The following is a 22,753-nucleotide window of genomic DNA, read 5'->3' on the forward strand; positions in this document are numbered from 1 at the left end:
TGGTTAAGTCCTAGTTTTTAATGACCAAGAGTCCCTAGGCTGTGATCTTTAGAAGAGTTTCTTACCATTTTTTCCTCTCCATATGTGTGACAGAGTGGTTAGAAAGGCTCAAGTTATTAATTGCCCTTCCTCACAATATATTAGATTCTGATGAAGTAGCTTCCTCTGAGGGCAGGACTTTGCTATTGAGAAAATAATGTTCTGGCCATATATCAATATGGTTACTTTTTTCATTTACTTTCTAAAAGCAAGAGGGAATATTTCTCTGTCATCAAAATAAGAAGCTGATGGGCTCTTAGCTTCCATGAAAATGTGGAAGCAACCAAATGTCTATTCCTCTAGGAGTTTTTAACTCTTAAGCTAGTTCAGCCTCACCATCCATATATCAGTCAATTACTGAATTTTTCTTACCTGTTACTGACTCTAGTGGCATCTACTCCAGGTATGCTGTGATTCTCTGTATTTGAATTTTTTTTTTTTTTTCAGTTTTTAGGACATCAGTTTACCCTGTCACCTCGGTTCTCTGTTGCATATAAGAAGAGTTGTATTTTAATTTGTTCAGCCTTTTGCTTATTTTAAGTTTGGGAGTGACAACTTCAGAGCTCTTTATATGTTGAAGCAGAAACCAGAAGTGGGGATAGCCTATTTCAGATGCCCACATTTTTATCAGCTATATCCAAATCTCAAAGTGATGGTATTTGTTGGGATGGAGGGAAAAGAGTTTAGGCAGCAGATATATATATAGTCAAGTTTTCATTTTTATCAGGACACCAAAGTAAGTAATAAGTACATGGCTAAACAACTTGAATATCTCAAGTTTGAGATTAATGCAAATTGTAAATCATTTTCCAAGTTATATCATAAGGATTGAAGATTTTATTCACAGTTCCTTATCATTATATATGTGGTTGTTACTCAAGATCCAAATAATAGGATTTTTTAAAATAAGCCCACTTAAATTATTATTTTTTGAAAAAGTTCTAAATTATTAAATTCAGGTAGTATATAGATGGACAATGGTAGAATGCACTAATATATGAGGTTGCATTAGGCCTGATTTGGGAGTTTCAATGATTCTGACAAAAACTGTTAAAGATGTGCATGAAATTTAAAGAAGAAACATATACCAAATTTTATTACTCTTATTCCAGTTATTCAATGTGTATATTTTTAGGTAATTGAGTTATCTACCATGATTACAATTCCTATTATCATTTTTATACAAAATTTATCTGAACCACTTTCATCAAAATATTTTCTTTCTTAACCATCCAATTGATATCCTCATTTATATGTATTAAAAATGCCTTATTTCTCAAGTAATTTTTTAAAAAGGACTATGGCTTTCTACTACATTGTACCATAATTTTAGTTTGTGGAATCCATTTCTAAAACTAAGGTCCAATAAATAAATAAATAAATAAATAAATAAATAAATAAATAAAAATTAAAAAAAATAAAACCAAGGTCTTATATTTTCAGAATCATGCAGTAGAAATTTTTTTTTTTAAGATTTATCTATTTATTTATCTATCCAGAGAGAGCCAGAGAGAGGCAGAGACACAGGCAGAGGGAGAAGCAGGCTCCATGCAAGAAGCCCAACGTGGGACTCGATCCCAAATCTCCAGGATCACATCCCGGGCTACAGGCGACGCTAAACCGCTGCGCCACCAGGGCTGCCCTCATGCAGTAGAAATTCAATCTGGCATTCTTTATTGAGGACATTTACTGGCTAGCAGTGAGTTTTATGATCTTGAGGCTTTGTTTCCTAGTTAGAAAATAATTTGCAGTACACTTAATCTGAAATGTTATATAAGAAAATGGAAAGTTATTTTGTATATATATATATATACACACACACACACACACACACATATATAATTGTCTTCTAAATATATACAGAATCTATTGGTAAGGAGAACTTCTAAATCAAAGGATTTGAGAATTACTTATTTGTCTTTTCAAATCCTTTGATTTTTAAAATGAATTTATTATGTGTCTGTGTATATTTAAAAATTTATGCCACAAATATATGACAAGTTAGTATGCAAGATTCAGGGATCTAAAGAGTACCAGTCACATATTACCCATCTCTGAATATCTCCCCAGAATTTGACTTGATATAAACTATAATGATCAACATTAAATAAGAACTTTCTTTTAGCTTTATTTCCCCAAATTTCAGTGATCACAACCACAGTACTCATAATTCTTACAATAATTCAAAACAGAACAAAAAATTATATTCCTTAAGTATTTCCATAGTCACATGGAAGGATTCATTGTACAAAAGGAATAAATACTGAACTAAGCTACAATATTTAACAGCTTATATCAAGAAGAATATGAAATCACATAGTGAAACCAAAATTATTAGTATTAAAAGTTTAAAAATTATACCAACACATTTAGGTCAATCCCTTGTAAGAATAAATAAAAGAATATTATTAAGATATTAACAAGTACTTGTCTGTTATATCTGGGAGACTTGGAAACAAACTTGTATTTCATTTGGAATATTTTTAAAGTAATTCTGTTGATTTATTTTTTTTAAGATTTTATATGTTTATTCATGAGACAGAGAGAGAGATAGAGAGACAGAGATCTAGGCAGAGGGAAAAGCAGGCTTCCCACAGTGAGCCTGATACAGAACTCGATCCCAGGACCCCAGGATCATGACCTGAGCCAAAGGCAGCTGCTCAACTACTGAGTCATCCAGGTGCTCTTTTTCTGTTGATTTAAATTTTGGCTTTTTGTGTATGCTACAGCGACGCTACTTAATACTGTTTGAGTTGTACTATGGCATGCATACATCAACTTCTATTAATTATTTTAACAATTTGTGTGGTTTTATTTGCTGTCAAACAAATTTAAATAGCTACTATTTATATAGAAAGAAGAAAATGAACAAATAAATGAAAATTAAAATGAATTTTGACCCCAACAATAACGAAAATAATATTTTGGCTAATATTTTTATTTTGACCTGCATATTACTTCTGGTCATATAAATATATTAGAATAAATGTATTTCTAAAATTAGAAAAAATAAAATAAAATTAGAATACCCTCTATAAGCTGTTCTAGAACATTAATATTCCACTTCTATAATGATGACTTTAAATTATTCCAGAATTATACTAACGACAGTATTTTGCAGACTAAATACATACCATTTTATAAGATACTGTAAGCTGATCAGGTGTTTTCCTGATGTTAGCCATTTAGTTTGTGTCCAAAGTAGCAATATAAACAATTAAAAATGAATTTATTTTGGTTCAACCATTGCTCACAGCTTTCTTATTTTATTTTATTTATTTTATTTTTGGATTCATGAAATGGATATTATTGATATAAAGTACATGTTTAATTTTAGATCTTTTGGTAATTGGAGCATTGCCGATTAATGCTCTCGAATTGTGGGATCAGTGTAGCCATATGTATAGCTCATTTCCTTGAAGTATTGTCTTTATTCAATATTCTTTAAAGTCAAGTAGGGAGAGAATATCATCTCATTATTGCTTAATTTGTGTATTTTAATACTAAAAAAGTTATTCCTTCTCTATAACTCATAGTATGTATTTTTTTCTTTTTAAAGAAATTCACTTATTCCCATGTAATGTCAGTTTGCATATATTTTCATTATTTGTAAAAGGTTTTTATATGTTGAAGCCATTCGTATGGTCTTGGGATATACATTTAAAATACCACAGTATATTCCACTAATGATTTTACTGGGAAAAAAGATTGAAAATTAAACAAAGAGAGAATCTAATGAAATAAAACTGAACAAAACAGTAGAGTTGGTCAATAATACAAATTTTAACAAACCAATTTATAAAAAGATAAGTGAAGAGATGGAAAAATGCAAATACTAAATAATAATGGTAAGAAAACTGAAAGGGCTTTATAAATATTATACAAAGTAATATTTAGGAAATAACATTACAATGACAAAAAGTGCATTCATCAATAAACAATTGTATAAGTGTATGTATATGCATATGTATACACTTGTGAACAAATATTTAAAATAAGAGAAGCAAAACTCACACAAATAAAAGGAAAATAAGACTTTAAAATTGTGATTGGTTATTTTATCATTCCTTTCTCAGTAATTAATTGAAGAAGCAGTCAAAAAAGCATATCTTAATGCTTAAGAGAAAACCTGAATAACTTTATCAACCAATTTGTATACAAAATATAGTTGTTTTGCTTTTTATCCACCATGAAAATCTCCACATCTTAATTGGTTTATGAATTTATATTTAATATAATGATCAATAAAGCAATGTTCAATATGGTTGTTTGAATATATCAACTTTTGATTTGTTTTTTCTTTTCTTTATTCTCTTCCATATTTCTTATTTCTTCATTTTGTATTTTGGATTAGTTGAGAAGTTTCTGGCTTTCCATTTCTATCTCTTAATTGACTTACTAATTATAGTTCTTTTTTCATTAGTTGTCAGTCTTGAGTTTACCATATAGCACTTTAACTCATTACAATCCATGTCAAATTTATATTATTTATATTAGTTCATGTGTAATTTGTAACATTATATGTATATTACAATATTAAATTTGCACTTCCCCACATTTCCCTGCACTGAGGTCTGAGGAATTGCATATCTATGCTTGAAAACCCCAAGTGTGATTGTATTGGTGTCAGCCTATACTTAGGAATGCTATCAGCTAGGAATCCTGTCAGCTAGGGCTGGTACTACTTGGGGCAGCCCCTACAGACATTTTCTCAACCAAGACCAGTTGTGGATGGACTGGCCTTTGTGGTTCTTATGATTGCAAGATGCACCTTGGCAACAACCATTAAGGAACTTTTAAGAAACAGGGTTAATTAACCACAAGTCCTGGAGGATACATGACGTGCCCAAGGGCCATACAGGCAGATTGAAAGTAGAGACAGAGAGTGTGCTAATGCACTGAGAGCTCTGCCTTTATGAGAGTTCAAGAGCAAAGTACCTAGGGTTTCACAGGTTCCTTGGGTTGTTAGGCTTTCTTCAGTCTTTTATTTTTCTATTCCTCAACCTGGATTATCTCCATTGTCCTATTTTCAAGTTCACTGATTCTTCTGCTTGCTCAAATGGACCTTTGAATTCTTCATTTCAGTTACTATGTATTTCAACTCTAGACTCTATTTTTGGCCTCTTTTTAGTTTTTTTGTTTTTTAACCTCTTGATATTTTCAGTTTATTCATATATCATTTTCTTAACTTTTTCCACATCTTACTTTAGTTCTTTGAGCATATTTAAAGCTTTGTTTTAAGTGTTCGTCTAACAAATCTGCCTCCAGGGCCTTTTCAAGGACTATTTCTGTTTATTTTTTTTCCTTTGAATATGCTATAGTTTCCTGTTTCTATTTTTTGTTTTGTTTTTTTTTTTCCTATTCCCTTGTGATTTTGTCATTGTCATTGCTGAAAAATAGACACTTGAATGTAATAATTTGGTAACTCCAGATATTAGATTCTCTGGCTTCCCCATCATTTTCCCCTTTTAATGTTGTTTTGTTTTTCTGATTCTTGTAGGCCATCACTGTGCTGAGGATCAGCCTGGGGTATAAATTTAAGGTCTTTTCAGGTCTTTCCTGACTCTTTTCCAGGACATTGTGATTCACTTTCTAATTTTCCTCATGTATGCAGTTGTTTTTTAATGTCTAAGTCCTTAATTTCTGGCTCCCCAAATGGGGAAAAACAGATAAATAAAAGGGGAGGCAAGGGTGCTGACCCTTAAGCACCCTGCAAGTGATTTCAGCCAAAAGAGGATCTGGCTTACAAACAACTGCAGGGGAGGTATAACAAAAAAGGCCACCAGGCTCTTTGTCTGCATTTCTGCAACCAGAATCAGCAATGGAAGATCAGAGCACAGATCTCTGGATTTGAAGGACAGGATCATTTTAATCCACATTGGCTCCTTCAAGTTATGGTCTGGGTGCTCCAGAAATATGTCTGCCATTGCAATGCGGGTTGGGGAAAGGAAGCCACTACTGTGCTAAGAGCTAAAATTGATTCAACTTTACAAATTGACCACTATTTACCATCCAAGTCTCTCTTTGGAAGTTGCAAACCTTCAATACATTCCAGAGTTCCAACAGATGTACATCAAGCATATTTCACCAGTGCAATTTTTGTCTAGGTGAGGAAACAAATTCTTGGCACTTCCTATACTACCATTTTTCTTGAACTATCCAGTGTTTTCTTTTTTTAAAGGGGGTTAAATTTTGGTCCCACAGGCTGTTATTTTATGTGTAGATTTTAGTGTGGAAAACTTACCGTGGTTGGGATCCTGGGGTGGCTCAGCGGTTAAGTGCCTGCCTTCAGCCCAGGGCATGATCCTGGAGTGCTGGGATCGAGTCCCACATCAGGCTCGCTGCATGGAGCCTGTTTCTCCCTCTGCCTGTGTCTCTGCCTCTCTTTCTCTCTGTGTCTCTCATGAATAAATAAATAAAATATTTAAAAAAAAAAAAAAAAAAAAAGAAAACTTACCGTGGTAAATAAGAGTGACTGAAAACTATCAGAAGCAAAGATGGAAGCTTTTATTTTTAGTGAATATTAATAAAAATACAATAATACTTTAAAAATCACAAATAGAATAGCTTACATTTTCTGAATTATTTATGTGCACAATGCACTGCAGAGAGTATGGTGGATTACGAGAGACACTGATTATTATTTCCTGTCTTGGAGATATATTTTTAAAGTATTTTGTTGTTTATATTCTTCATCTGTACAGTAGGGAAGATACCACTAAAATGTTTTAAAAATATAAATCCCTAGAGAAAAAAATTGTTTTAAATATTTATAAACCAGCATCGATTTATAAGAAGATTATTAATAAAAAAACAATTCAACACCTTCCAGAAAACAATGTTTAGAATTATGTATTTTGTAGGACGGTAATAATTATTTATGTAAATATCTGTCAGAAACCCAATTTTGGTGAAAATGCATTCTAATGTTTGTTTTCTAGATATTTATGAAAATAAATGAAATGTATACTTAGTTGTTGTCCATAGAGTTAGAAATGAATGTAGATTTTAAAACATCCTATTGAAATCATTTAATCTCACTTACCCTTCATTCTCCTTATCTGCACAAAGACTTAGTTGGACTACCATGAACTCTCTGTAAAAGATTCCTAATATCCTTTGGGTATTAGCCAATGGAGTAAAACCTTTTGATCCTTATAATCTCCTAATTTTAGAATTAATAATATGATTACTTATATTGAATAAACTATATCAAAGAGATGACATAGTCGACTATACATAAAAGTTGAATGCAGCAAGGTCGACAAATCTTTTTTTAATATGTGTAAAGTATGTAAGTGTATCTTGAGGACTATAAATGTGATTAAAGGTAGGAATTGTGATATTTTATTTTATTTTATTTAGAAATTGTGATATATTGATGTTAGAGGTTGATATAGTATTGTCATCAGTTGTTTCACATAACTACCTAACAGAATTATATGCCATCAAACTAGGGCTAATTCTGGAATAGATCCTGAAGTAATGTTAAAACTAATGGAAATTTTATGATAACAACAAAAAAGTACATTTATCCATTATAAATTCTAGAGTACATTATAAATGAGAATATTTTCATTTGTGATAGGATAACTTGACCAAAATAGCAACTCCTATAATCCCACAGAAATCATGAAATAAGGGAAAGGTGTAAATATGAATAAATAAATATGAATCAAATAATATAAATTTTTTATAATATAAATAATATAAATTTTTTCTAAGACTCCATTAGAGATGAAGCCTAGCATAGAAAATTAGTTAAATGAAATTATTAATTATGGGTAAAGAAAGTAGGAATCCTCAGGAAAAGAGAGATGACACTGAGGGAATTACTTTAATTCTATGAGTTGGTGATTTTTATGGACACATGTTTCACTAATTAAACTAATTTTTCTCTTAGAAATAGTTTTTGGAGAAGGGCATCTGGGGGGCTCAGTGGTTGAGCATCTGCCTTTGGCACTCAGGTCGTGATCCAGGGGTCCTGGGAGTGAGTCCTTCATTGGGCTCCCTGCAGGGAGCCTACTTCTCCTTCTGCCTATGTCTCTGCTTCTCTCTATGTGTCGCCTGTGAATAAATAAATGAAACCTTAAAACATAAATAAGTAGTTTTTGGTGCTAATGCCCGTATTTTTGGTATATGGCTTGATGAAAACACAACAGAAATAAAGATTTGTCTATCAAACAAATTAATTGGTGAAAAATGAATGGGAGAGGGATAGGAAAACAAACAAGAATGGTAAAAAAAAAAAAGAGAGAGAGAGAAATGGAGGCAGTAATGGCAGGAAGAATAATTAATGAAACCTTTGGTTTTCAGTAACTGATGTAGGTAGTCAGGGAAATATTCATAAGTATTTTCAGAATAATAATGACACAGAGCTTCATGTATGCTTATTTACCTTGTTTATAGAACATTGTAACTGAGAATACTTGGCTTGAATATTTTAATCTAGGCTAAAGATATTTATCGTTAATTGATTTTCTCCTAATTTTAAAAGAATATTAAACTAAAATGTAAAAATACATCTGTGTAATTAATTGTGCATACTGCTGCAATATATAATTAAACATCTGGGTTTTTTTTTAAAGCAATAAGAAAAATGATATAAAATGAGTCCTTAGCTAAGAGAGTACTATTTTAAAAAATCAATTATTCTCTAAAACACAGCAAGCTGCTTTTCAGAAATTACAACAAAGCAAACTGCTGGTAACCATCCTACTGTATATCCATTTCTCAAAATAGTACAAGCACTCTCACAAAAAAAGCCAAGTCATTCATTATAAAATGCCCCCAAGGCATAGATTTTCTCCAAGTGAGCTTCACATTTTTTCTTTGCAAAGAAAATCAATTTCAAAAATAAGGGGAAATGCTAAGCAAGAACAATTTAGTTGCTTTAAGTATATGTACTGACTATACAGTATATAAACATACGGATATTTGAATACTATTTATACTTGTAATTTAAACAGTAGAGCAGATATTTTTACTGAATGTTTAAATGCATAGAACATTCTCAATAGCATTCATTGTGTACCATAACCATATACTGCAAGTAAAATTCATATAATAGCATTTTAAGCTTTTCAAATAGTAATTATTCAAATTCTGTATTTAAGTACTAGTGTGTTATGAAAATGAATGATTTCATAAGATGGCGCATTATAATAGATTCTCCTCAAGCTACATAACCTTCAAAATATCTGAAATCATTCTTTTTAAGTATTAGCATTTTCAAATAAGCACTTTGTTCTTTTAGCAATAAAACAATATATTATTTTAACACCTGTTGACAGTTATTATAGTTTATCTTTTACAGTTTCACAGATATTACTAATTCAGAAACATACTTTTTTTACTTAAGTATATGGACAAAGTTGGACAAATAATAGCAGGCTCATTAAATGAGTGTTGCAGTCTTATGAGAAGTTACTTTTCCTTGGGGCTCCAGGGTGGCTCAGTCAGTTAAGCATCTGCCTTTGGCTCAGGTTATAATCCCAGGTTCCTGGGATCCAGTCCCATGTGGGCTCCTGACTCAGCAAGATAGTCTGCTTCTTCCTCTCCCTCTGCTCCTCCCTCTGCTTATGCTCTCTCTCTCTCTGTCTCTCTCTCAAATAAATAAATAAAATCTAAGAAAAAAAAAAGAAGGTACTTGTCCTAGTATGTAACTTAACTCATACAAACAGCACCTTATGGATCGTAAGTAGAACATGTTGGATAGTCCCTTCCCAGGGAGAATGTCTCCCCTTTGCACAATACTCAACTACATATTTTAAATTATATAAAAAAAATTGTAATTATTCAGTTTAGGATTAGTAAACAGCATTTTCCTATTCTTTCAAGTTATAAAATTTTCTCTTTGAGTGTTAGAATAACTAATCAAGAATAGCCCATGGTATGATATAATTATTGGTAGTCTTAAGTGTTGATTCATGTATAAGGGTAGTCTAGCTTTTGAGATTTGCTTGTTTCTTATTTTTTTTAACATGATTAATGGACACCTATAGTGAACTTATCTATGCCTATAGGCTTCTATCATACTTCTTGTTCCAGTAGCTGAATGTCTAGGTATATAATTCTGATTATTTTATGTTTGGAAATGTTCTGATGGCTACATTTAAGATAAACAAAATAAAGGTAGAGTAAATGCAAAATGAACAAGTTCTTCCTGGGTTCTTTTTCCTTAGTTCTACCAAATATTTTGAAGACAAAATTAACCTATGAACATTTAAGAAATTTACAGATATGTTAAAATTGTATAAAGGGGACCTCATTTTTATTTATGTCACATGTTACATTTTAAAAATAGTCTCACATGGATATTTGAAGCTCAGTATAATAAAGGGAAGTAACTACCAGCAGAGATCACTTCCAAATTAGAGATGAGAGGCTGAGTCTTAGGTCTTGGAAATTGTAAAAAATCACAGAGCGCTAAGAATTAGCTCTATCCTCAATACTAATCACCCTATTCCCTGTACGCTGTATGTTCTGCTACAAAGGGAGAAAACTAAACTTAATCCTTTTGTATTTATACTGAATTAGAAGTTTAAATAAGTAAAGAAAACATACTTGGCTGTATGTATTTGGGAAAGGCAGTAACTGTCTCCCATTGTAGGCATTTTTAAATGATATTGCATATAACAAATTTAAGAAATCCATTTGACATTGTTCATGTCAGAATTTTTGTAATTACACATGGGTATGTAATAGAGTTCAACTCCTTATTTGATGTTTGTTGGCTGACAGATTTCAAGCCCTACAATGACCCCTTTCTCTTCTGCCCCACATCTGGGAAGGCCTGGATGCTCCCTCCTTTGGCACTGGTAAGAGGTTCAAATTATGAAAGCCTTGGCTGTTCTGCATAGAAATCTTTGCCCCAGCTCTTCTCCAAAGCTACCATAAAGCACCGAGTTAGTTTTATCTCTCCATAGAAAGCCTCATTATGGATATAGAACTTTTCATAGTTTCTTGGTGCACATGTAAAATCCTTGACATTGATCTGAACTAAATTTTGAGGGAGAGGTTTATCCTACTTACCTCTGTTTAGTGTCCAAAGCAGTGCATTATGTATAAGACTCCTATTAACATCCAAGTGAGGAATAACAACTTGTAAAGCTCAGATAATCATTGGTATGTATATGTCAATCTCCATTTTTTTTTGCTTGTAAAGAGAATATAAATTAGTTAAGTTTATAATTCTCCTAGAGTGAGTGAGGGAAGGAAAAAACTTATTTTTTACGCTACAAACATTACATCACGATGACAATCCTTGAACTTTGCTCTCTGTGCAACGGCAAATGTTTTGATTTGTACCATTTACACTTAGAACACTTGTTCCTGGCTCAACCTCCACTTTTTTGATTTCTAGTTGTCATTAGCACAGTGGAGTAATAGAAGAATTCTATTCTTGGATTAGCTTGAGGAAGTGTGCAGAGATCAAGAAGTGTGTACTTAAAAAGTTTTACATGGGCAGCCCAGGTGTCTCAGCGTTTAGCATCACCTTCGGCCCAAGGCGTGATCCTGGAGACCTGGGGTCAACTCTCACATCGGGCTCCCACAGAGATTGATTTTTACCTTAGTTCTCCAAAAGAAAAAATATATATATATAATATTTTAAAAAGAAAAAAAATCTTGTCTATATTTTCAAATTTTCAAATATAAACATAAATGTTTTCTAATATGAATAATTTATAATCATGGTTGGTTTTCATTCCCCTTATCATGACTCACACACTGTTTTTCTGATAGTTTTATAAGTATTTATCCAACTTTAAGATGGCACATTTATAATTTTTTTTATTTAAAAAATATTTCCTTTTAACATACAGATACTTTTTTTCAATATCCACTTAATTGTTGTTAAGGTATACTTTTGCTGTTATCTTAACTTTATTGCATTATTGTCTTAGAATGTAATAAATGAGACATTAATCCTTTGGAGTATCTGATGCTTAATTTTTGGATTGATAGAGAATCTACTTTTATAAGATTTCCTGTGTATTTGGAAAAAATGTTTATTGATATACACAGTTTGTATTGAAATCTAAGTATACCTAATAAATCAATCTAAGGAATAGTATTATTTAGAGCTATTATCAGTGTGCTTTGTCTATTTAAGACTTCTGGGGATGGTGTGTTAAAATTACTAATTGCAATGCTGATTTATCATTTCTCTTGTATTTCTATCGTTTATCACTTGATATATTTTAAGGTGTGTTAGAATATGCATGTTTAATAGTAATGAACATAGCTTCTAGTTTTATATATATTATGTGCATATATTAGTTTTGTACCTTATGACATTTTGAACTATAATTCTATTTTTTATAGATGTTAAACTTAATACCTCAAAAATTTTTGGTCTATAATTGCCTAGGGTGCTTTATTCCATCAATCTATTTTCTTTTTTTTTTTTAATTTTTTTAATTGGAGTTCAATTTGCCAACATATTGCCTAATACCTAGTTCTCATCCTGCCAAGTGCCCCCGTCAGTGCCCATCACCCAGTCACCCCAACCCCCCACCCACCTCCCTTTCCACTACCCCTTGTTCATTTCCCAGAGTTAGGTGTCTCTCATGTTCTCAATCTATTTTCAAGCTCTCTGTGCGTTTTTTTTTGTGTGTGTGTGTTAAAAAGATCTCCTATAGACAAAATAAAATTATGCATTGTTTTTACATACTATGCGAAAGTTTTCTAACTGGTAGGTTTGATGCACATACATACATCTGTTATCACCAGTTATATGAGAAACTGGCTGTGCCAGTTTTATTTTATGATGCTTTCCCACACTCTACATACGTATTTATATTACTTTCCCATTTGATTTCTAAGTTATTATTTAATTCCTTTATAAAAAACATGTGTTCATGTATTTTTGTATTGTACTCCGTCTTCGCATTATTTAGATAATACCTGGGATTTAGTTCTGAGTTTTATCCATATATTTATTTTTTTCTTTTCCTTTACTTTAGTCTGTCTTTGATTATAAATATTCAAGTATTGTATTCTTTTTACTTCTTAAATATTTTGTAACAAATCATATATTTGGTTTTTATTATTATAATACTTTAGCTAAAATTGTTTTTATTATGAGCAATGTGGATTTACATGTGTAAGACTATATTCATAACTCATATTTGAATACAAATTTGTCTGGCTGTAACATTGTGAGTTCAAAATAATTTTCTTCCATTAACTACATTTTAATACTTCATTATCTTCTTGAGTACAATGTTTTTGACAAGAAAACCTATTTTAAATTTATTCTTTTCCTTTGAGTCAAACTTCTATATGGATACTTTTACATTTTCCCTTCTTTTCAGACATTTTCAAATTTCACTATAGTATATCCAGGTCATGGTTATTTATTTTATTAACTGTTTAACATTTGATAGACCCTTTCAAACAGAATTCTTATTTCTGAATCATGTTTCTTCAATATTTCTTCAAATATTTTTTCCTATTCGAATTCTTTTCTACTTATGTGCTTTCTGTTATCCCAACATTGGCTCTTATATTTCCATACTCTTGATCTTAGAATTTCTTTTTTTATTGTCTATTTTTTTTATCTTTCCATTCTGCCTTCAACATTTAAATAGATCTTTGGTGACATGTATTCCATCTTCTGTTTTGTTTTAGTTTTTTTTTTTTTTTAACCTTTATGGGTTTTATTAAGTAAAAGTTCCATATGGTTCCTTTTGAATGGTTTTTGGTTCATGTTGTTATCATGTTCCTGCCTATAACTATGTGTGTTTCATGCTGAAATATATGTACACATATTTATGTGTATATTTACATATATATATATATATATATTTCAGTTTGGTGTCTTTCTTTTAAGGTAGTTATGAGTTCATTTTCTCTGGAGATATTAACTACTCTGTAACAATTTTTAATAGATGGGCAGCCCGGGTGGCTCAGCAGTTTAGCACCGCCTTCAGCTCAGGGCGCGATCCTGGAGACCTGGGATGGAGTCCCCACACTGGGCTCCCTGCATGGAGCCTGCTTCTCCCTCTGCCTGTGTCTCTGCCTCTCTCTCTCTCTCTCTCTCTCTCTCTCTCTTTCTGTGTCTCTCATGAGTAAATAAATAAAATATTAAAAAAATTTATAATAGAGAAAGGCCAAGGCAATACATAATTCTGTATTGGTCCTGATAAATCTAGAAAGAGGCTCAGACACCAGAGAAAGACCATAAATTACTCTCACTCAGGGCCATGACAGCACAAATTCTGCTGGTCAAGATTTCTCTCTTAAATCTTTAGCACAAAACAGGAATGGAGAGAGACAGTCTTAAAAGATTAAAATTAACCAACACAGGAACTTGGGACTGAAAATGGATAAAAGTAAAGGCTCAAATGTAGCTTGTCAGTCTGCATATATGCTAATTAAACCCTCACTGTAGGAGAGCTATGATGACTTGTTCTTATAACATAGGGGTGTTGGTGGCTACTGCTATTTTGCTTCAATGAAGAGACAGGCAATGATTATTTTCAGCCAAATCAAGGGCAAGGCAAATATTCTGTCCCGTGGGGTTCTCCTCTCCTCTCCTCTCCTCTCCTCTCCTCTCCTCTCCTCTCCTCTCCTCTCCTCTCCTCTCCTCTCCTCTCCTCTCCTCTCCTCTCTCCTCCCCTCCACTCCTCTCCCCTCCTCTCCCCTCCTCTCCCCTCCCCTCTCCCCTCCCCTCTCTCTCCTCTCTATTTTTTCTCTTTCTTTCCCTCTCTCTCCTCTCTCTTTAGACTACCTCTTGGAAATGATGTTTCCCTTTCATTTTTATACTTTCCCAACATTGATTTTTGAGACAAGAAACTATCACCCATATTTTAAGAAATTGCTGTTTAATAACATTTTTTTTTAAGTAAAATAGACCTTATCCTTGAAAACCAAACCTATCTGCACAGATAACTACATTAACATTACTCTATATTCCACTGTATTTCTGTCCTAATCACCATGTTTTTATTGTTAAAGGAGACTCTTGTCCAGGAAGAGAGAAGTTATAATAATTTTATTGTTCATTCCTGGAACTTGCTGAAAAACTCATTTAAATGAATAATGAAATGTTCATCTCTTCAACTGATAACATTAAATGACTGTAGATTCCCCAAGACTCTTCAGAATCCTCACCTTAAAATCTTCATTTATTATAATTTCAAATATCATGATAATTACCACTAAACTCAATAAATACCTTGGATGAAAGTCCTAAACTAGACTCTAAAACACATAAGTATTCCAACTTCATTTTTTCCCCCTTCAATACAACCAAGACTATCTCAAGGTAGTACTGCCCCATGCCTCAATAAGAATAATCTCAGCTTTTTCTCATCAACAGTGTATTTTAATGGCAATTTGAGACAGCCAATATTCAATAATCTTGTAGGTTCACTGAGCTCCAATTGATTGAAAATCCTCAAATCGCATCCTCCTCTGAGGCTTATTGAGATCCCTACTAGGACAGAAGTTCTCAGAGACTTGTGACTTGTGCAGTCACAAAGGCCCCCATGCTTAAAAAGGGCTCTGGGCTTAGTTTAAAACTCTGTTATTGTCATCTTAAATTTTTTAACCCTATTTGAAAAAGGAACACTGCATTTTTATTATGCACTGGGCTCCACAATTATATAGTCAGTCCTGTCTATCAGTGTTGTCTCTGATTAGGACTGTGATAGGTTAAGTTTCTGACTTAGATATTTTTTTTCTCTTTATTTCATTGATAAAGCCAAATGTGAATATTTTGTTTCATATGAATAATCATTTTAGGAAGCTTTTGATTATCTTTTTTTAAAATATTTTTTTTCTTTATTTATTTATGATATTCACACAGAGAGAGAGAGAGAGGCAGAGACACAGGCAGAGGGAGAAGCAGGCTCCATGCACCGGGAGCCCGACGTGGGATTCGATCCCGAGTCTCCAGGATCGCGCCCTGGGCCAAAGGCAGGTGCCAAACCACTGCGCCACCCAGGGATCCCCAGCTTTTGATTATCTGATCAAACTTGCAGTGTTGTCGTTAGTGAATATTTGCTTTATTATCAACTCTATGTGTCCCTGTATGTTCTTGTCACTTTTTTTGTTGTGCAGCTAAAAGAGGAATTCTTAAGATCACGGGAAGAAACTAGGTAATTTTCCTTTGGGACCCATCCAGCCTCCCTCATGCCAGGTGCAAGTAATAAATCAGTTTTTCTGGGTTACTGAAATGAGGTGTTAGGTAATCTGTTCAATGATAAACACCACAAGGGACACCTGGGTGGCTCAGTGGTTGAGCATCTGCCTTTGGCTCAGGGCATGATCCAGGAGTCTTGGGATTGAGTCCCTTGTCCGGCTTCCTTCAGGGAGCCTGCTTCTCCCTCTGCTATGTCTCTGCCTCTCTCCCTGTGTCTCTCATGAATAAATAAATAAAATCTCAAAAAAGTAAAATGATAAACACCACAATGGGCCAGAAAGCTAGAAACTTAAACACCCTATCATGTTTTCTCTAAATAATAATAATAATAATAATAATAATAATAATAATAATAATGAAGCTTGTTTTTAACCTTGTGTTTTTATGGAAATAATCATTTGTAACCAAACTTCCACATACATACAGAGCTTGGAAGATTTTCATTGTATGTATTTTTTTGCAAACATTATATTTTGAAAAAAATGCATATAGAGAATTAGGGCATTTAAAAACATAATGAGTCCCGCTTTTAGGTAGTATTATGTATCAGAAAAACTGTCCTGTGAGAATTTTTTAATGGTTTTTGAAAAAAAATTTTAAAAGACCCTTTACTTTCCAATTTGTACCTCTCTTGCCCCAGTTGTTCGGAAGAATCTAAAATGAAACATAAAGATTCAATAGATGATCACAGTAGTACAACCCAATGTTCTGTAAGACTGATTTACTTCTCTTTTACCTGAAACATAATACATAATATGTTAATTCCTAAGACACTCTCTAAATTCTATCCAATTTTAGTGAACAGCCATTCCCTGGTAAGTTGTAAAGAATAATGCTGGGTTTTATTATAGCTCAGCATGCAATGTATGTTTAACAATAAAATATACATTTTTGAAAAGACATAATCCTTGGGGTAATCTATGCTTCTTTTTAGGACTGTATGTTAATAAAACATAATACCCAGGGAATTTATAATACTGTTGAAAGAACCTTCACAATGAACATAAGTAAGTTTGGACACTGTAAAGCACATGCTTATAGAATATTTCTCACAGAGTTTTCTAAGGAAGAATGAGTACATATATTCTGTTCCTTGAGTTAAAATACAAAAATAATAAAACACCTTGATGGCAAGTATTATTAATTCTTCTGTGTTTTCACACGAAAACTGGGTTAAAACATAAGACCAGTTCATTTGTTATTTAAAAAAAGAAACGTAGTAACGATGAAGTAGTCTTCCATCTATAAATTAATAATATTAAAAGGTTTATTTCAACTACCTTTTAAAATTAAAAACCCATTTTCTAACAATAGAAGTTGTATCTGATAATAAAGATTTATAATTTATTAAGAGGAGAAATAGTGTGGAAACTACTTCATAGGCATTATCTTAATTTTTCTGTATAACTACCCTATGAGTTAGTTGATATTATTATTTTAGAGATGTAGAAACTCAGACTGTTTAAGATCAGACAGATGGGAATAGGTAGGTGGAATCTGAAATGTTAACTACCAAAGGCAGAGCACTTAACAGTATTATTGTACCTCCCAGTGAGGCATATAGCCAGTATTATCTAAAATACCCTATTTGTCCTAGGACATACCCAGAATACATTATTAATGATAACTGTAACATTTCTTCCCCAAGAATATACATTTTGAAATCTGACTAGAGATAGCAAATCGACATTTATATTGCTTTCTGGGAATAAAGGAATGAAATTCTATTTCACATTCTCCTTTAGAGCTAATAATCATGGAAAATTTAGGAGTCCCACTCTAGAACACATTGGGAATTTCTTTGGTATAGAATTATATGGTAAAAAAAAAAAAGTTATATTACTAAAGCCAGTGAAAGTGATATAGCCTTTGGAATTATATGGTAAAAAAAAAAAAGTTAGATTACTAAAGCCAGTGAAAGTGATATAGCCTTTGATGTCCAGATAGGACTGAGAAATTAAGAGAGTAATAAATTTAGAAAATCTAATTAAATGAATGAATTTAAGAGTCCAGTTTAAAAAAAAAGACTAAGTGATAAACATAAACATATATTGCACAAATGCACATACACAATCTTTATAGAGACAAGAACAAAAATCTAGTAATTAGAAATAGTTAAGTTTACCATTATGTTATTAATGAGAGAACCAATGTCTATGAGACCGTCCCTGCCAAATCCTTTACGCAGGTATCAGATCTGCTTCCCCTGCCTAATTCTACTTCCTCTTCCATATTTCACAAAATTTACCATCAATACATCTTTTATAATTTTCAGTGTCTGTTTCAAAAGATCCCACTGACCTAAGGTCTTCAGAGTATTCGATGCACAGGATTAGACACATGTTATGAAATTGTCATCTTTTCCCTTAAATCATACCTAATGTAATTCCTCCTCACTCCTCACCATCACCAGCCATGAATTATTTGTACCACTTTGCTTTCCTGATGTGTTTGGAAACTATCTTTTGCTCACCTCTTTATCATAGAGCAACTCTAAGAACAGCAAGGAAATGATAATTGCTTGTTAGGGAAAAAAGTTTATCCAAGAAATTAGAAACTGGAATCATTTTTTAAGTTAGTAATTCATCATTTGTAACCAAAAGAATTGTATGATTAATCTAGGTATTCTCTTTTAATGAAAACTAAATATTAAATCAAGGGTTATTGGTGCAGGATTTAATGCAAATGTGAATTTTGTTTTCAGATTAATGTATACCCTTAGATCACAGGAAAAAATCTATTTTCTCTCTTGATACTAATTAGCATAAATTACCTGAATAAGCAACTCTTTCCCATACGGCGAATTGTGTCACTATATAAAATTACTCATGTTTGAGAGTCAAAAGCTGTGTGTTGTTTAGAGAATACTAAGGACTATGAAATAAACAGGTATTAACTCTCTGAATCATTTGCAAGTATTTTTGCTTTCCTTAGATATGCAATTCTACATGAACTATAACCATGGTGGTAAGAGACAAAATCAACAATCTGTAATATTACTAAATATTTATCTGTGAATAGGGTAGTAGATAAAAATGACTACTTAGAATGAAATAATAATGAAATCATTTTCTAATGCTATTTTTAAGTATATTTTCTAATCTAAGTATGCAACCAGTCAGAAAAGTTCTACTTCCTTCAGATCAGAACCCCAGTGGACTTTTACAGTCTCTTGAATTTTCTGATGGGGAATTCTACACATCCACATAATTCCTGTCGCCTTTAAAATAATAAAAATCTTGCTCCATATTACTGGAGGAGAAAAGTGCCCCGGATCCTTTCAGGATTATTCAAAAGAAATAACAGAAAAATATTCAACATGAAAAAGTCTTGTGAAGAAAATGAAGGAAAAGCACAGAACATGCCAAAGACCGAGGCAGACCGCCCTTCAGAAGATGTACCACAGGAGGGAGAAGGAAATCTTCAACCTTCTGAAGAAGGTGTAAGCCAAGAAGCAGGAGGAAATCTTAGAGGAGGGCTGACCCAGCTTGGCCTGGGGTTTAAAGAGGACTTTCCTGTGGGGCATTTGGATCCTGAAGAAATGATAAGAAGAGTAGATGAGTTGGAAAGGCTTAGGGAAGAGATAAGAAGAGTAAGAAACGAGTTTATGATGATGCATTGGAAGCAAAGACATTCACGTAGCCATCCTTAACCTGTGTGCTTTGGGCCTTGAATTCTTTTTTTTTTTTTTTTTTGTCTGATATTAAAATCTGGCCCCTGCTTCCTTTCTGTTATCTGATGTATCTCTGATTTTCGTTTTACCTTTAGTCATCTGTGGAATTTTTTTTTAGGCAGCTTCCTTGTTACCAGCATCTCACTGGATTTTGTATTTTGACCCATTCCAGAGGTCTGTTTTTCAATTGGAAAGTTTCACATATTTGCATGAAAATATATTCATTCTATATTGTAAAGTAAAACATAGCAAGTTACAGAGCAGTATATTTAGTATCAGTTCACATGTAGGATTAAATCCCAAATTTCTGTGCCTGTGTGTGTGTATATATACATATCAAAAACTTAACTGCTTATTTCTGTGTGGCGTGAGTTTTTTTCTTTTTGCTTATATGCATTTTTTTCAAGAACACATGTCACACACAAAAAAAGAATTAAAGTTTTATAAGTAAGAGTTAAATAATCTGCAACTAGCTTAGAAGGGCAATGGTGGCACCTAAACTCTTGATGGATGAACTATTAAAAATATGTAAACCCCAAGTTACCTCTGGTTCTCTTAGCCAGAGGAATAAAACTGGCAATTATTACAGATTTAAAAATAATAATAATAAAATAAAATAATAAAAATCTGAAACAAAAAAATGCAATCTTTTTAGAAGCATTATATTATGGTTATGTAATATGGTTTTATATGTATATCATAATAAATATAATATATATTATAGTTATATAATGTAATTGATTAATATCTGTCAATTGTATCTCAAAAATATGTATCAATTGGTAGAATAACATATATTGCCATGCAATATTCAGTAGGTAAATCAAATTAAAATGTATATTCCCTTTTATTCTGTAATTAAACTTTATGCAACTACTCACCAAATGGAACATTGAAGAGCATGTCATTATGAAATCATTCCCAGAAAGTGTAAGTATTCTTTTGTTTTTTAAAGAAAATATTGAGGATTTTTTTCTTTTTTTCTGTGTCTAGCTATATTTTACATTTGCCAGACCAAAATAAAGTATTGCGATGAAGGGAAATATGAAATTCTCCTAACATATTTTCTCTGCATTAAGAGTTCCATATTATAGAGTTTATTAAAATTCATCTCTGTTACAACTGTACCACGTTGACCTTTTAACTTTATTTCCCTGTAGTCTGTGGACTATATAACCTTCTGTTTGGTTTTATTACTAATTTCAAGATTTTATTGCATTTTACTATTGATGATGACTCAACATTTTATAATTTATATTACCCACTGGACAAATTAGCTGTAATTTTTATTTGTAAATATGATTTCTATTTAGAAAACATTAACATATTTTCTGACCAAAAACAAATGTCACATATCAACTATTGGTAAATATTAAAATATACACAATGAAATGAAAGCAATTATATTCCATATTTCTTCTAACTTAAATTTACATGATTAATAAGGTGTCTGTGTTCGGAAAAATAAGTAACCACACTCTTTTATATATATGCTTTTGTTCAAATATTTTCCAGAATTGCTGAATTCAGTAGAAGGAACCTAATGTCAGTCTGTTCTTGTCCTCTGGGAAATTAATCCAAAAGGATAAACTTCAAAGTAAAAATGTCTTGAACTTTGCCAATATGCTCTTCAACTGTGCCCTAAGTATAATTACTCTCTAATCATTTCCCACTTATTTCATGCTGGTTTATTCAGGTCTCACAATGCTGTCTACTTGCTTTTCCTCAAATACTCAAGGCTTACTTTCACTTTGGGATTTGTTAACTGACTCTATATACTGAGTGTCTAAAATGCTCTACCCAAGAATCTTCGAGAGCTAACTTCATCTCTTTCAAGACTTTGATCAAATGTCACATTTATACTTATTAGTTATTGTCCCCCTATTTAAATTTATAGCCTTCACCCCTACACCTCACTCTTGATTCTCATTTCCTTAGAAAAAAATATGGGTGGTTGATATTTTCCACATATACTGTGTGTCAAGTACAATGCTATTACTGTGAGTATAACAGTCTAATAATGAACCAGACAGAGACATGGAACTGTCCTCAAGTTGATCATACTGTATAGTAAAATATAAATATTTTTTTAAAAATCAAGTGATTTATTAATATATTTGTGAAAAGTTTATTTTTATTTATTTTTATAAATATTTTATTTATTTGTGAAAACTCTTTAAATGCAAAGTGCTTGGGCACTATTAATGCATAAAAGAAGGGGATTGAACTAACCTGGGGGAGAAGGACTATGTGAGGAGAAGGTATTTTTAGGAAATGATGTTTATACTCTTAACTTATTAATCCTGAACATCTCCATATGTGATGCCCATGACAAATAAAAGTGCTAGGCTACATGAGATTTTTATTAGCAGTAATGTACTCAAAGCTGAGCAGCTTACATACAACACTTCTCATTGATCTCTTTATCAAGAACTTAGTCCCATGGATTCATTGCACTGAAGGCGGTTGGACCATTTAATCACTTTACTATTTTGTGCCCTCCAAATAAAACCAAAATTCTTAAAGGGTCAAAACATAACCATCAAATATCTGAAGAAGAACAAGGAAAGCAGATTTGGCCTAAATTATGTAGTATGTATTTTGAAGCAATAGTGAATTAGTTTAGTATTTGTGAATGGATAAACAAAATGACAATCGAAAAAAGAAAGCCCTGGTTATACCTATACTTGGATACAATTTTGGCTAAGTAGTGAAGGAAGGATATTTTCAAACAGAGAACTGGAAAAAATAGTTTACTATATAAAAGAAGATATTGGTTTCTCAAAAAGATATTGGCTTCTCACCTATCATCATATATATGTGTGTGTGTATATATATAAAATATAGATTAAATACATAATATAATATATAATACATATACATAATAT

General features: G+C 32.1%; 1 protein-coding gene and 1 long non-coding RNA gene across 3 annotated transcripts in view; both read left to right on the forward strand.

The window, feature by feature from the left end:
* Positions 1-22,753, forward strand: part of LOC118353237 (uncharacterized) — a 197,527-nt gene that overhangs the window by 45,286 nt on the left and 129,488 nt on the right. The gene's annotated exons all lie outside the window — the stretch shown is intronic.
* Positions 19,456-19,869, forward strand: LOC112646012 (transcription elongation factor A protein-like 8). Its single transcript, XM_025425661.3, has one exon. It carries the CDS (start codon positions 19,512-19,514, stop codon positions 19,842-19,844), a length of 333 nt encoding a protein of 110 aa, XP_025281446.1. The 5' UTR covers positions 19,456-19,511; the 3' UTR covers positions 19,845-19,869.

This window comes from Canis lupus, chromosome 34, assembly GCF_003254725.2.
Source record: "Canis lupus dingo isolate Sandy chromosome 34, ASM325472v2, whole genome shotgun sequence".
In the NCBI taxonomy this organism is placed as follows: domain Eukaryota; kingdom Metazoa; phylum Chordata; class Mammalia; order Carnivora; family Canidae; genus Canis; species Canis lupus.